A 14,424-nucleotide genomic window follows, 5' to 3' on the forward strand; every position below is an offset into this window, starting at 1 on the left:
TGTTTTGTACTTTTTGCATGATCTTATGCCAGTGATTCCCAACCATTGTGCAATGAAAGAGCATCTGGAGGTTATCCAATTCCACCAATTGGTCCTTTTTTTTTTTTAAACTACAAATCAATCTTCATTCATCTGTCTATGCCAGTAACTTGTAGTGATGGGTACAATAATTAGATGCTCTTCCACCAAATGGCACAAGGTGCAATTAACCTGTGTATCTATCCACCTGTTACCATTCATAAAACTGAATGATGACAAATAAGAGTGGAAAGGTTCTCCCCCACCCCACCCACAAATTTGTCATTAGGTGAATCCGCAAAAGTGAAAATGCCGGTCTACTGTATGGAAATGCTATTAATGAGTTCCAGCCAAGGTTCTTAGAGTGAAGGGCAACCAACAAAATAACAAAAAGAAAAGAGCGCTTTTAAAAACAAAGGAAATCTATCCGAAACTACTTTTTATGTTTATAAAACAAAATTTCCCAAAACATTTTTGATTCTGAAATAAAATAAAAAGGAGTACATTTCTAAACAAATGAAATCTAACAAACTACTTTTTAAATTCATTAATCACGCTAAAATGATTTCATTCATTGTAAATGTATTTATTTTGGTATAGCAGTTTACTGTATTACACAATTCTTACTGTGATCTTTTTTTGTAATCTTGCACTCAAGAAGTACTCCAGGTCAGCCACATATCATAATTGCCCAAGTCATTTTTCGCTATTTTTGGAAAAACAAGAAAAAAACACAATTTTCCTTTTCTTTTCTCTTAATTGTTCGCCCTTTTGGTTGAGGTTTTTGTTACAATATCAAAAAAATACCAATGTGTGTTCTAAAAATCTTGTCTTCCAAAAATAGCGAAAAATGACTTGGGCAATTATGCTGTGGCCCACGATATTAAAACAATTAAATAAATAATAATACTAATAAAAATTAATAAAAAACTAAAAATATTTCCGCAAAATAATAAAAACGAATAAACACAAACAACCCGATTTTTAAAAAACTATTCAAACCTAGCTAAATTTAAAAAAACAAAAGTAAAAAAAATCTACTCGTTTTTTTTGCTCTGCTTCTGAATGTCACTAAAGCTGTTGTTTATAAATGCTTTTAGGTGTTGTCTTTGCTTTTGTGAAGCACATTGAGTTGCCTTGTATATGAAATGTGCTACATAAACAAAGCTGCCCTGCATAAAATTAAAAAAAAAAAAACTTTAATGAAAAATCCCAAACTATTATCACCACGGTTCCAGCCCCCCTAAGAAAAAAACCCCAAATGTTGTTTTTAATTAAAAAAAAGAAGCAATATTTAAAATATGAACATATGACATAGGATAGGATATAGGAATAAAGGACAGTGTAAAGAGAAACCGGTTTTATGACATGTAATTAAGAAAGTCAGACGCTATAGTACCGTGATTCTCAAAACGTGGTACGAATAGGCCTACCTCTAGTGGCATGTGAGAATCACTGAACTTAATGTTCAAACCATGCATTATGTTCTAGTCCAGTTCAATTGTATTTAACTTTGAAGTATAATACATTTGTGTTTAATCTTTTAAAGCTGTTTGTTTTCAAACATTTAGCATTGAAACGGATTTAATGAACGAATGAGTCCTTACATTTTTTCTAATGCTAAAATATGAGCCTTGGTTCGATAATGATCGGGAAGCAGCACTGCTCTCTGGTCCCCGAGGCTGTCGATAATTGTAGAGTGCAATGTCTTATGTCTGCAGCTCTGGTGAGTGGTGGCTTCTCCCCTTCCTCCACAGCCACCTCAGGCTTCAGCAGCCAGGGAAGCAGCACGCTGCCCTGCCCCGTGGTGCCCACCGCACCTACCAGCCCTCGGACCTCAACCGGCAAGAGGCGGAACAGGAAGAAGGACCACAAGAGCTCATGTATGCCAAACTGCCAAACTTGCGCTGCATTCAAGACTGCTGGGAACCCAAATAAGAACCTATAGATAGATAGATGGATAGAAACATTTTTTCTATTCAGGTAGCCTGGTTGTTGTTTTAGATCCTTTTTTTTTTTTAGTTCGGTTTTTATTTAAAGGCTTTCATCACACTTTCATTCTGCCAGTGTGTGTCATCTAAAAAGTAACTCGACACTTCAGAATGACTCATTTCTTTTCTGTCACCCTGTGTGTGTGTGCTCAACTAGTACATGCCTGTTTTATTTCGCACCGACTCCTTGTATTGCATTTATGTGCCATGTCTCCACTAATCCGTCCCCCATCATGTCCCATCCCTCACTTAGTGTCACTGGCATCCAGTTCTGTGGGCCCGGGGGGCCAGGTTTTTCACGTGGAAGTGAGCGATGTCGTCCTGAGGGGGGATCCGCTTACAGGTTTTGGAATCCAGCTGCAGGGGGGTGTCTTTGCCACAGAAAGTCTTTCTGCTCCTCCCATCATCCGCTTCATTGAACCGGACAGCCCGGCTGAGAGGTAATGCACAGACACCAAATAGGAAGCACAAATCATACAGTATAGGGAGTCACCTTGAACTTGGAGTGCTAATCATTCAGCCCGGCAATGACACATCAAGCAAGCTAATTTTAGCCCTCATGAGTATTTGGTTTGAAGGCAGACACATTAGAGATGCATCACGCTGATAAGAATGAGGCCGACAGACAAATAACCAGACGTTATCTCGCGCATTGTTCCTCTTCCAAACAACATTTTTCATATGCATCCAGGAGCAAAAATACTTTGCTCATTGAGGACAATGTAGATTATGCTCAGATTTTAATGTGAACAGTTGTGTGCGTTTTTATATTTTCTGTTCATTCACTGAAGAGCAATGAAGCACTCTTAAATGTGTGAAGGGTTATTTTCTTTTTCTAACCTGAAGTTAAATTATGTTGTTGATAGACTAACGATACAGTACTGTGCTGCCTTGATATACGCATGACCTGATTTAAGTTTGGATTTTTTTTTTTTGCTCTGACTTGCGGGCAAACTTTGAGATATGGCCATTAGATGGTGGCAGTCAATTCAACTCACAACAAGCATCAGTTTGGGATATACTGAACAATTTAAAAACCAACCCCAAAAAAGGTTTCAAGCTATTTATTGCCACTCCCAGTTGAAGTTTCTGTCAAACGAAATATAAAAACAGAGAATTATATGTTGTGTATTTAAAAAGCCCAAATGTCTTTGCCTCAATAGTCTGTTTAGATTAATGCTAACAAACAATGCAAAAGGACATAGATGGGTTAACAAAGAGCATCTGTGTAACTGATATTTGAAAAAACAACAACAAAAACAGTGGAGCAACGCATGTAGACAGACATAACTCAAAGGCATCCATCCATTATGTTTTTATCCTTTGTGAGAAATGACTTGAATTACTTGCACCTTACCAAGTCAGCTGTGAAACTTTGTCAGTTAGCATTTCACCGCCCCCAGGTGGCCAGGTGTTGCACACCAGAAGGAGCAGCTCAGAGCATTGAAGTAAAGCAAAAAAATGGAAAACTGTTTGACTCTTTCTATTCTATTTATCATGTATGTTCTTATGAAGTACAATATTATAGAGTTCTATTTTTCGTATTGTAAACCACATTACAATTTTTAAAAAAACTTTTTAGGCTGGATTTTGGAACAGATTGTCAGTTCCATTTATTGGGGAATGGGGAAATATGCTTATAAAAGTGCACACCTTTTTTTTTTTTTCCTGTTTGTTGAAAAAAACGTCCTTGTCAACACAAATTTGTTAATATCCGTCCCAACTCCTACTATGTGCCTCTTGGGCCTGACCCGGTGTGTGGTGTCCTTGTCGTGTGAGGTAATGACAGTGTTGCACAGGGTCACCTCCCCTATGTGACAGCATTTAAATCAAGCAGTCGTGTTGTGCCGTCCAAGGGAGCCTCCCACTGGAATGTTAGCACCCAAGCCTCTATGCGAGCTTAATCTGCTGCGGGGATGTTGGTCAATTAATATCATATGACAGGACTTTATTTCATAGGCGTGATGTAACTTCCAAGGGTAAGCCCAAATTTTCAGGGATTTTTATGAGCAGACTACTGGCTACCCAAAATTGGTGACAAGGTGTGATTGATGCCCCCTTTTAGAAATATACAAAACACTCATTGACCAACATGTTAGGTAGAGCAGCACATTCTAATGACATCCAGTACAGCATATCATACATTTTGTTTTAAAATGTTTATTTATTGTGGTTGTTGCAGCCGCTGCCATGTTGTTGTGTTTCTCTGCGCAGGTGTGGCTTGATACAGGTTGGAGATAGACTCTTATCCATAAATGGCATCCCAACTGAAGATGGCACTTTGGAGGAGGCTCATCAACTGCTCAGAGACTCTGCTCTGGCCAATAAGGTCACAGTGGAGATTGAATTTGATGTTGCAGGTACAGTTTGGTGTACACATCCATGAAAGGACCGCATAGCCACTTACGTTCGCTTGTTACTCTGCTCGTTAGAGTCCGTGGTCCCCAGCAGTGGCACATTCCATGTCAAACTCCCCAAGCGAAGAGGAATGGAGATGGGGATCACAATCAGCGGTGAGTGTTGGTATAAAACTGTCCAGCAGGTTACAGTCTTGCGTTGATGCTGCTGCACTGTTTTAGGCGGCTGCAATGTACACTTTTTATCACCATTCTATCAACAGAAATTTCCCCAGTCTTGTAACATCCAATGCATAAGGTTTATGGGGAATAACATTTCCTACTTTTTTTAAAAAATATTATAAAAATATGGCAAATTCAAAGAAAACATGTAACATTACCTGACAACCTTGTGGGTCTTATATACCCACATTAAAGGATCTAACTATTATAAACACCAAAATCACATTGCAAATTAAAACAACAAAAAAGATACTGTTATATTAGTACCTCTCCGACAATTCAATTCAAATTATTCAACGTTTAAGGTTGAATTAAGATACAGATCTCATGTTAGATCTCATTTTATGTTATATTTGATGGCTGTTGAGTCTGTTTACGGGATCCAATGTCGATATTACTTTTGAGCATTTTGGCTCTGAATCAACATTTTAAATCTTCAAGTATTAAATTAATTATTGCAAGTGTTAATACATAAACAATAAGAATTAAAAACGTTCCTTTTCCCCGTCTTCATTTTTTATTTTTTTATTTATTTTACTAGCAAGTAAGAAGCCTGGCAAGCCACTCATCATTTCTGACATCAGAAAAGGAAGCATAGCACACAGGTATGTCATTTAATCACATAGATGTTGTAACGTGACTGCTTCATCCCTTCTCTGTGTGCAGAATTATTCACCAAAAACAAACTTCAAAGTAAATCTATGAAATCATAATTGGATCGAGCATAAAATGTGGTTTGAGAAGGGCTCAGTGTTGATTAGGGCTGAGGTGAGGTTGCGGTCACCCCTTTATGATCCCGATGAGATAGTAATAGGATTCACATTGTTAGTCGGGAGCACCTCCCCATTTCCAGCTAATAGCTTTGGTCCCTTGTACACTTGCAGAACCGGCACTCTGGAGCCTGGAGACAGACTGCTGGCTATTGACAGCGTGCGTCTTGAGGACTGTACCATAGAGGATGCCATGCATGTCCTGGATCAAGCCGAAGACATGGTCAAGCTACGAATACAGAAGGACGAGGACAACATTGGTAAGGATGTCCTTTAAAACGCAAAGCATCTTGAATAAGAGCCAAGGCAAAAAAAAAAAAAACAAAAAAAAAAATCATGACACAATACCAAAAGTATATAACAGTACTGTAATCATGATGATATTGTCTTTCATCACAAATTTACTGAGTGTATAATTTGGGCCACTTTAGTCGCAAACAAAGTTTATATACTCGCAGGAAGCCATGTCTTATTCTGTTATATACAGTGGCCGTTTCTGGCATGCGCGATATGTGCTTGTATCATGTGATGGTCAACAGTGACATCCGCTTTAATTACACCGAGTGAACATTTATTCTGTAGATGAGCTGGAGATGTCTGGTTCTATCATCTACACCGTGGAGCTGAAGAGGTATAACGGACCACTGGGGATCACCATTTCAGGCACGGAGGAGCCTTTTGATCCCATCGTCATTTCGGGTCTAACCAAGAAAGGCCTGGCTGAGAGGTGAGACGCGGCCAGTGGGAGAAGTGGCGAGTGACAGGCTAGGGTCAAGATAAGCCATTAAAACCGAGGCTGACATTTGCGTTAGATGCAGAAGTGACGCAAATGACCCCTGTGTAAATGTTTCCAGTTGAAAAAGACAGTCAACAATGGCTGTCTCATTTCTGTTTTCTGTTACAAGAAGCCCCTTTGTCTGCGGCTGAGTTGGCGCGCTGGCAGCTGCACAGTTTTCGGATCCGTCAGCACTGTCTAGTTTCTCCGTCTCCTCCTCCTCTCTCCAAACTCTGCAGGACCGGGGCCATTCACATAGGCGACCGTGTGCTGGCTATCAATGGGGTCAGTCTGAAAGGCAAAACGCTGAGCGAGGCTATCCACCTCCTGCAGATGGCCGGGGAGTCGGTCACCCTCAAGATCAAAAAACAAGCAGATCGCGTGTCGGCGTCGCCTCGTTCTCATGGTAAGAAAGCACACTCGTTCTTAAAGGGGAAATCAACACAAACGTTTTCTTTGCAATAATACATTATATGCGCGCCACTAGTCCAAACACGGTATTGTGATTAATATTATGTTTGTGTAATATGAATTAAGCAGCAAATCCACCCGTTTTTATCCATCTCAGGGGGCGGCCATTTTGCCACTTGCTGTCAACTGATGACATTACAGTTTCTCAGGGCTCGGGTAACAACCCATCATGGCTCACCAGTTTTCTGAGATGGGCATGTGACGTTCACCAGCTGAGTCTGATTGGTCGTTGAGCTCTGAGCAACTGTGATGTCATTTTCATTTGACAACAAGTGGCAAAATGGCCGACCCCGCAACATGGATAAAAACAGGTGGATTTTACTGCTTCATTTAGATTCCACAAACACAATTATTACCGTATTTTCCAGACTATACGCTGCAAATTTTTTCCTTTGGCTGGAAACATCTCATTTTGAATGTGTCCAAACTTTCGGCGACAAGAATATTTGTTTGAATCATTTACCCTGTTTTGTCGTAAACATGACCAGGAAAATGCTTATTACCATAGAGAAGCGGATTCATCAATGCAAAGTTAGCTTTATAAGCATAGTAAACAATACACAAACATGCAGAGCTGGGCACTTGACCCTTTTTTGCCGGTCCGTTCTACGTCCCCGACCTGGTCACCCCTCCGTCCTTGTCCCTCCGTCCTTATTCATAAAAATTATCGTCCTCCGCCCCCGTCCATCCTCATCCTTTGAAAACGCTTCTGCCATTACATTCCATCGATCTGCCGCGGCCGCTGACCATTGCTTTTTAAAAGACCCCAACACAACACATCATCCGGGACTTGACCTGGTTAGGGATGATTAGAGGGACGGACGAAAACCTACCTTCGTGCTTGCTTAGTCCGTCCTTTTAAAAAGAGTTCTCGTCCGGACCGTTCCGTCCCTGAGACTGAATGCCCAGCTCTGCGAATGTTTCATTTCAAGGTAATTTTGATTGACTGAAATGCATAGAAAGTTTAAAGCTGCAGCTCCCTTGTCGACCTCTTGGGATTTGTCCCGCACTGCCAAGTTTGCTGAAGTTCTCCTCACCCTAAGCCTAAACCCCTACTGGGTGATTGAGGATTCTCCAGGCTTCACGCCGGGGAGACTCCAGCAAGTCTGTTCCAAGGCAATTTGTATCCACAACACATTGTCAGTAGAAGTTCTTTAGGTGACAAAGAGTGCCTCCTCATAAGGAGTTTGTTTCCTTTTGAATTCTAGCATGTCTTTGTCGAATCAAATTGCCGTAATTCCCTGGTGATTCACTTGCTTAAAAGTGAGACTGGAGCAGACTTTGTGGCGGTCCTGGTTGAATCTTGTATCCAAGGCATGGAGACATGGTCCACATGCGGCATTTTCAGTACCCTGGTGCCTATCAACAAAGACAAAGTAGAATATCAACCATGTTGGGTTGTGACTTCACCTTTGGCTCCAATGTCTTGATTCACTTCCAGAATATGATGGGAGGCGGCTTCTGGACAGAGAACCAGGCTTTCTGAGCGACCTAGAGGATGAACTGCTCGACTCACAGCGAATGGGTAAACACTCCGAGATGTACTCCGCCACTGTGCCCAGTATCGACTCCGCGATGAGCTCCTGGGATGGCTCGGGATGCGAGCCATACAGTAGCCAAGGTGAGGTTGGCGGCGTATGTTCTTTCTTTCCAGACCCCTTGACTCTCCTGTTTCTTCTAAGCTTATTGTATTGTTTCTTAGGAACATATCTTCACAAAGATATGTTACTCAATCCCAATGAGTGGAGAAGACCAAAGTACAGGAGCCCAGTGGGGTCCAGCTCTGCAGGACTGATGCACCACACGGGGCTCTACGATGGGACACTAACTGAGGATGACTGGGACAAGATGCCCGGGTAAGAAAGCGCAGGCCTTCTCCTTCCCTTTCCTTCCCGTCGACTCCTGTTGATGTCAGTGCAGCTTTGATTCATTCATGGAACTTCATTTCTGTGAGCTTCTGCCCTTAGTGTTTTTTTTTTTGTGTTTGATTTCTTTCACAAAGCAAACTGCACTGAGTCATACCGTCGATCGAGATAGATGGATATTAAAGCGCCACAACAGCCTCTGCTTGTCAATTGATGCTTTCATGTTTTGTTTGCTTGTCCAAACCGTCCTTTTTCTTCTTCTTTCTCAGGTATTCTCTCACTGATCTGCTTTACTAATTGCCAACAAGCTCTTTGGTGTGTCACCTTTTTCATGTCCACACCAAAACACTTCAGGACACGTCACCCATATGTCTCCTTGTACCTGTTTTTTTGTTGTTGTTTTTTTTGGGTCACATGCTTTCGTTGTTGTTGTTGTTTTTTTTTTTTGTGTGGGGGGTGATAATTGCTTTTGTATTTAAGAAAAGAGAACATATTTGTGAAGGACTCTTCAGTGTTTGAGATGTGTCCAGTGTGGTCTTGAGACTTTCAAAGGGACTCTCTTTCGCAAAAGCCAAACAAAGAAAGACCAAAAAAAAAAAAAAAAAGCCCTACATTTCCCACGCTGCTTTTGACGGCAGCAGCGGCCTCAAGACGGCAAGACTGCTCTCATGTTGTGGTTCCTGCATTGTCGTAGATTCATCAGCCCCCCCCATTGCCATGGCACCCTGAATCAGGAGGATAGCTTCTGGTCCCAAGCTCTGCAGGACCTGGAGACTTGTGGCCAGTCTGAGATCCTCCGGGAGCTGGAGGTAGGCCTTCTTTCCCATCGCTCAGCACTCATTTCACCGGGCTCCGTCTTCCCCGCCTGGTTCGACCTACTCACACACCGTCGTCGGGATATATGATTGTGCCAGATGACGCTTTATGATAATCTTTTGAGTGTGTAATCTGCTATTAAATCAGTCAGGGCAGACGGGACAACTGTTGCCATACTAAGTGATGTTTACAAAGCGCAACACAGAATAGCTTCATGTTGTCCTTTTTATTTATTTTTGTCTTTTTTCCTTTGTGTGTGTGTGTGTGTGTGTGTGTGTCCTCTTACAGGCATCTATGACAGGTAGTGCTTTTAGTCTGTACCTTGAAGAGACCAAGACAGATGAAGACTCAATGTTTCTGTCAGAAATAAGTCCCTTAAGACAAGAGGAGACTAAAGTGGCACCAAAGAACAGGAGCAACGTCAACATGTTGACCGGATGCGGCAGAGGCTCAAATAGTTTGCCTTCGATGACTCTGGCCCTGCACAAGGTAGCGTGGTCTTGTCCGAATGTCATGTTGACGGAATCTGTGCCCTTCGCAGATTGACCTGAGTCTGTGCAGGTTGGGTAATATCATATTTTGAGTTGACGCTGTTATCATTGAAAGTCATCATGGCTGCTGTTTGGTCATAACACAACTGTGTGTGGATAGTCCCAACGTTTGAAAGTACTTTTTGGGATGGGCTGGTTGGGAAAATAAATTGACTCGGTTGACTTTTCATTACTTCATGGTCCAAGCTAAAATATCTTGAGCTTTCTCAATCCAATCAAGTTACGATCCATTGGTCATGTGACACAGCGACGTGGCACCTAATACAAATTTGCACAGATTTTTAAAGATGTTATTTTAATTCATTTTTATTTTAGGTTGAGGGTTTTTTTTTTTTTTTTTTTTTTTTTTTTTTTTTTTTTTTTTTTACATGTTGGGTTTCTAAAATGAAATGTTCTCTGTACTATACTTCAAAAACAAGTGGGCAAGTGTATTTGATATTAGTACTGATCATCATGAAAAAAAAAAAAGCTCACTGGTACATCATGTTCTCGAAATGATTTTATAATGCTATACCCAAGATATCTGTGCACATGTGTGCAGGTGATTATCAGGAAGGACCCTGAGAGCCGTGACTTTGGATTCAGTGTGTCTGATGGGCTTGTGGAAAAAGGAGTTTTCGTCAACATGATCCGCCCTAAAGGCCCGGCTGACCAGGCGGGCCTGAAGCCTTACGATCGCATACTTCAGGTGCCTCTTTATTTCTGTCAACCCAAATGTGGTTTTCTCTTGGTGGTTTCTATGGCCACACTAGGAGCCAAGATGCTTCCGGAGGTTTCTGGTCTTCAGGCGACAATATCAACTTATAGTTAATATAAAGTTGTAACCAATAAAGTACTTGTTAGCTTTGCATGGAATGAAAGTGGACATACAGTACACTAAGCGGCGATAACACTAATGCTAGTTTGAATATTGTTTCTGTGGTCTAGAGAACACCAATTCTTGACAAAAAAATAGTCGCAATTTATTTTAACAGAGCTTACCTACTCAAATATTCGCTGAATACCTCATTCATTTACTATTTAGCGCTCTTACTGTTCTAACGTGCCACTAGATGGTGCCAAAGTCTTGTCTAATAGAGAAGTAGTGTTTTGTCACCATCATGCCGCGATTAGCAAATGTGACAAGCACGCTCCGTAGTTTCCATGAACTACTCAGTTTAAATTTAGCTCCTCCCATTACATGCAAACCTTGTCACTTTGTAGACATGAATCAATTCAACATACAATGCTGCCTTGAGATGCAAGTTTTAATTTGTTCTGTAGCATAATAATAAAAAAAAATAAAGTAATTTGTGCCCCATAATACATTGCGGCTCCTTTTGTTGTGTGTGATTTGGCCACCAGGGGGCAGTGTAATAGTCATGCTGGCACAAACAAACACACTAAGATGGTTACATTAGCTGTTTTTCACAGAGGATAAAGAATATACGCCTATGAGTATTGTTATAGTGAGCCCCCACACATTTGCAGTTTGGCATTTGAGAATTCACCTATTTGCAGAATTTTTTTTTTTTAACCCATTTTCCACCTATTTAACACTTATTCCCGTCTTTTTGTAGCTTTTGTAACCCCGATGCCCGTTATTTCTGATTTTCTTTTCGTGGCAATTATAATGAGCAACAATTATTCCTGGATTTTTATTAGATATAGGTGGGGGGGGGTTCTAGGTTTCACAGGAAAGAAAAAAAAACTGAACAGGTGAGTTTGTGAGTACTGTAATGAATTAATGTGGAGGATTACAGAATATATGAGGGACTAACAAGTCACATTTGTTTATCCATTAACATAAAAAAAAAAAAAAAAAAAAAAAAAATGTCATCTTGGTGACGTCAACTCAGATTTTAGTGTCTGATGAATTGATTTGATGGCTTCTTCCAGGTGAACCGTGTGCGGACCAGAGACTTGGACTGCTGTCTCACTGTGCCCCTGATTACAGAAGCGGGAGCCAGCCTGGATCTGGTCATTAGCAGGAATCCAATGGAAGCGGGCGACACCAGGGGTCTGCCCGGCGACCGCAACGACCCTTCCATCTCACTGCTCTGCTTTTCTGAGCATCGCACCAACAGCATTGCCCTGTGAGCACAAAGACGGGCTGGCACCGCACACACACACACACACATTATGTCACACGCATTCCCCCGTCGGTCACATTGCACCTGCCGGAAGTACACAGCAACCATAGCACAACCGGTGTTAATCACTATGTTCACATGATGCTTTTCAGAGGGGCTCCAGTTTTTGGCCAACCACCACCCCCTTGTGTACCCCCCCCTTCCCCGCTCGCACATTGCAAGGTTATATAACATGGGAGCCATTACTCACACACCGCATACAACTGTTTCTTGAATTGACTTATCTCCACTAGCTCACAGTTCATTTGTTATATGTACATGCATGCACAGGGTGTTAGCACATTTGGGTTCAAAGTGCATTTAGGACTTATTTTCTTGGCTCACTTCCCATGTTTCCATCGTCAAGGACCGGTCCCCCCCCCCAAATAGAATTCTCGCTGCCACCAGCCAAGCGTCATTAAAGGTTACATCGTATATGTTAATCTCACGAATGCTTGCAAAGACATGTCCCTTTTCTCATGGATGACCTTGGGAGGGATTATTGCCAATATTGCCCCCCTGTTTTTTTCCACTTCATTCCCAACATCACATGCACGTTTACACTCGATGGGAATTCTTGGACTTAGTCTTTGACTATGGCTGTTTTTTTTTGTGTTTTTTTTGTTGGTATGACCTCAGCAAGTGACTTATTAACTAACAGAAGCCCCCGGTGTCATGTCTTGTTTACCTCTATGGGGTTGTTGTGAGAGTGCCCCTTCTAAATGCTCCGCCGGTTTAAATGAAGCATTGAAATCCTGCATTGGCTGCCGTGTGCACGGCCTAGAAAGCCCCATACACGGCGTTAGCATGTCAACTCTTGTCAAACGATCAAATGTCTACAGAGGCCTATTTTTAAAAGCTTTATAAATTAATCAGATGTTCTGATGCTATGATTCTATTTTGGTGTAAAGTAACTGTTTTTATTTCTCATACATGCATGTCAGAATTTGTGAGTTGTTACACTGAATGTGGGGTTTTATTTGGATATTTTCTTTTTTTTTTTAATGTATAATGAGCAAAGATGTATTTCTTTTTTTTTTTTAATAAAAAATGTAAAACTTGTGACTTAATTTGCTTCTGGTTCCGTAGGGGGTGGCGGGGGAGTGCTGTTTCAGTGGCTTTTGATGTCATCTCTGGCCAGAACCGAGGTCAAGAGATAAAAAAAATAAATAAAACAACTTTTTACACCAAGCAGTACCACCTAAAAATACTTGGCTCTCAAACTACCCGGCAGACTAAAGACACAATTTCCACAAGTTGGCCTATGTTATCAACTTGCTTCTGGAAGAGCAGGGACGTGTGCCAATTTTTTGTGTGAATTCGAAGTTTCCCTGTTTTTTTTCAGAGATGCACAGTCTCCGATAACTCCTTTTATTAATTATCCAGCTAATGGCAGTACGTGAGCGGTCTCAGCCAGCTGCAGACAATGCCATTGAATTCAGGATTTTAGCCTCTAAGAGTGGAATGAAGCCAGTTTTTGTTCGTGGACTGTCTGAGGAGCTCCAAGATCAGCTGTCGACTTGGGATGAAACCGAGCCTTGACAATCGCATCAGAGAACGCCCCCTCCCAGCCATTCACGAACCCCGAGACGCCTGCTGCCGCTGGGGATTAGAACCAATGCAACTCTGCAAGAACCTCTCTGCTGTCACTATGTATTTTTGGATATAAAAAGACTTTTCCACTTCCGTGTCCTGTCTGCTTCTGGGTCCAACTCCTATTCCACACAAGACAACACTTTTTTTATTCATATTTAATTCAGTGATTCTTTCACATATTACTAGTAATTTTACTAAAGTCCTTCTCGTCTGTTATTGTAATTTGATCTAGATTTTTTTTTTTTTTTTATCAATAAGGTTACAATGTAATGCAGAAGTGTACGTACAATCATTTTATAGATAAATCATAATATCTATAGTCGCAGCAGAGAGTTGTGGGGCGGCAAAAAGTTTTCTTCCCGGGGGGCGTAATAGAAAATAATTGAGGAAAACAGTTCTAGTATCACTGACCTAATGGATACGTTGCTGCTTTGACCTGAAATAGACTCGGTAAGTAAGTTCATCAAGTTTTAGTTTGACTGGACAGCGCTCTGATCAAACATTGAGTGTTTACATCGAGCTGTGCATGACCAAAGATCATTTGTCGTCCGTGTGTTGGGGGTTGTCTGCATCCGTGTGCGTGCAGCCGTGTGCGTGTCTCATGCCTTCCCTTGTTTGTCAGCAAGACAAGTTCCTGCCTGATGGATGGGGTTAGATTTATAGTGGGTCATATACTTGACTTTGAGTTTCAGGTCAAGTGTCAATGAGCTACAACAGGGAGTGTGAAGGGCTGTATGAGTGGCAATAAGGGGGAAAAAAAGTTTCCCATAAAGATTATATAGTACTTAAAATAGCAGAGGAACGTCAAGCAAGAGCCCTTTATCAGGTAAGGAGCTGTCGTGGGTGATCTAGGTATGTCCAAAAGTATTAGAACAATGACA

At 41.4% G+C, this 14,424-nt stretch overlaps 1 protein-coding gene across 4 annotated transcripts in view; it reads left to right on the forward strand.

The window, feature by feature from the left end:
• Positions 1 to 13,629, forward strand: part of LOC147153641 (glutamate receptor-interacting protein 2-like) — a 37,864-nt gene extending 24,235 nt beyond the window's left edge. For 2 of the 4 annotated variants that reach the window (XM_086033674.1, XM_086033690.1), the window contains exons 11-24: positions 1,740 to 1,901; positions 2,263 to 2,449; positions 4,224 to 4,369; positions 4,442 to 4,522; positions 5,130 to 5,193; positions 5,473 to 5,618; positions 5,941 to 6,085; positions 6,373 to 6,539; positions 8,046 to 8,225; positions 8,307 to 8,460; positions 9,164 to 9,278; positions 9,574 to 9,774; positions 10,378 to 10,524; positions 11,715 to 13,629. In XM_086033674.1, the coding sequence (XP_085889800.1) occupies positions 1,740 to 1,901; positions 2,263 to 2,449; positions 4,224 to 4,369; positions 4,442 to 4,522; positions 5,130 to 5,193; positions 5,473 to 5,618; positions 5,941 to 6,085; positions 6,373 to 6,539; positions 8,046 to 8,225; positions 8,307 to 8,460; positions 9,164 to 9,278; positions 9,574 to 9,774; positions 10,378 to 10,524; positions 11,715 to 11,915 (2,096 nt within the window). In that variant the 3' untranslated portion in view covers positions 11,916 to 13,629. Of the gene's footprint in view, positions 1 to 1,739; positions 1,902 to 2,262; positions 2,450 to 4,223; positions 4,370 to 4,441; positions 4,523 to 5,129; positions 5,194 to 5,472; positions 5,619 to 5,940; positions 6,086 to 6,372; positions 6,540 to 8,045; positions 8,226 to 8,306; positions 8,461 to 8,738; positions 9,279 to 9,573; positions 9,775 to 10,377; positions 10,525 to 11,714 lie in introns of those variants that run through there. The other 2 variants (XM_086033682.1, XR_015087167.1) reach the window with 2 other exon arrangements.
• Positions 13,630 to 14,424: the final 795 nt, after the last annotated feature.

The sequence above is a fragment of the Filicampus tigris genome, chromosome 1 (assembly GCF_054856515.1).
Source record: "Filicampus tigris isolate MCC_2025a chromosome 1, RoL_Ftig_1.0, whole genome shotgun sequence".
Classification (NCBI taxonomy): domain Eukaryota; kingdom Metazoa; phylum Chordata; class Actinopteri; order Syngnathiformes; family Syngnathidae; genus Filicampus; species Filicampus tigris.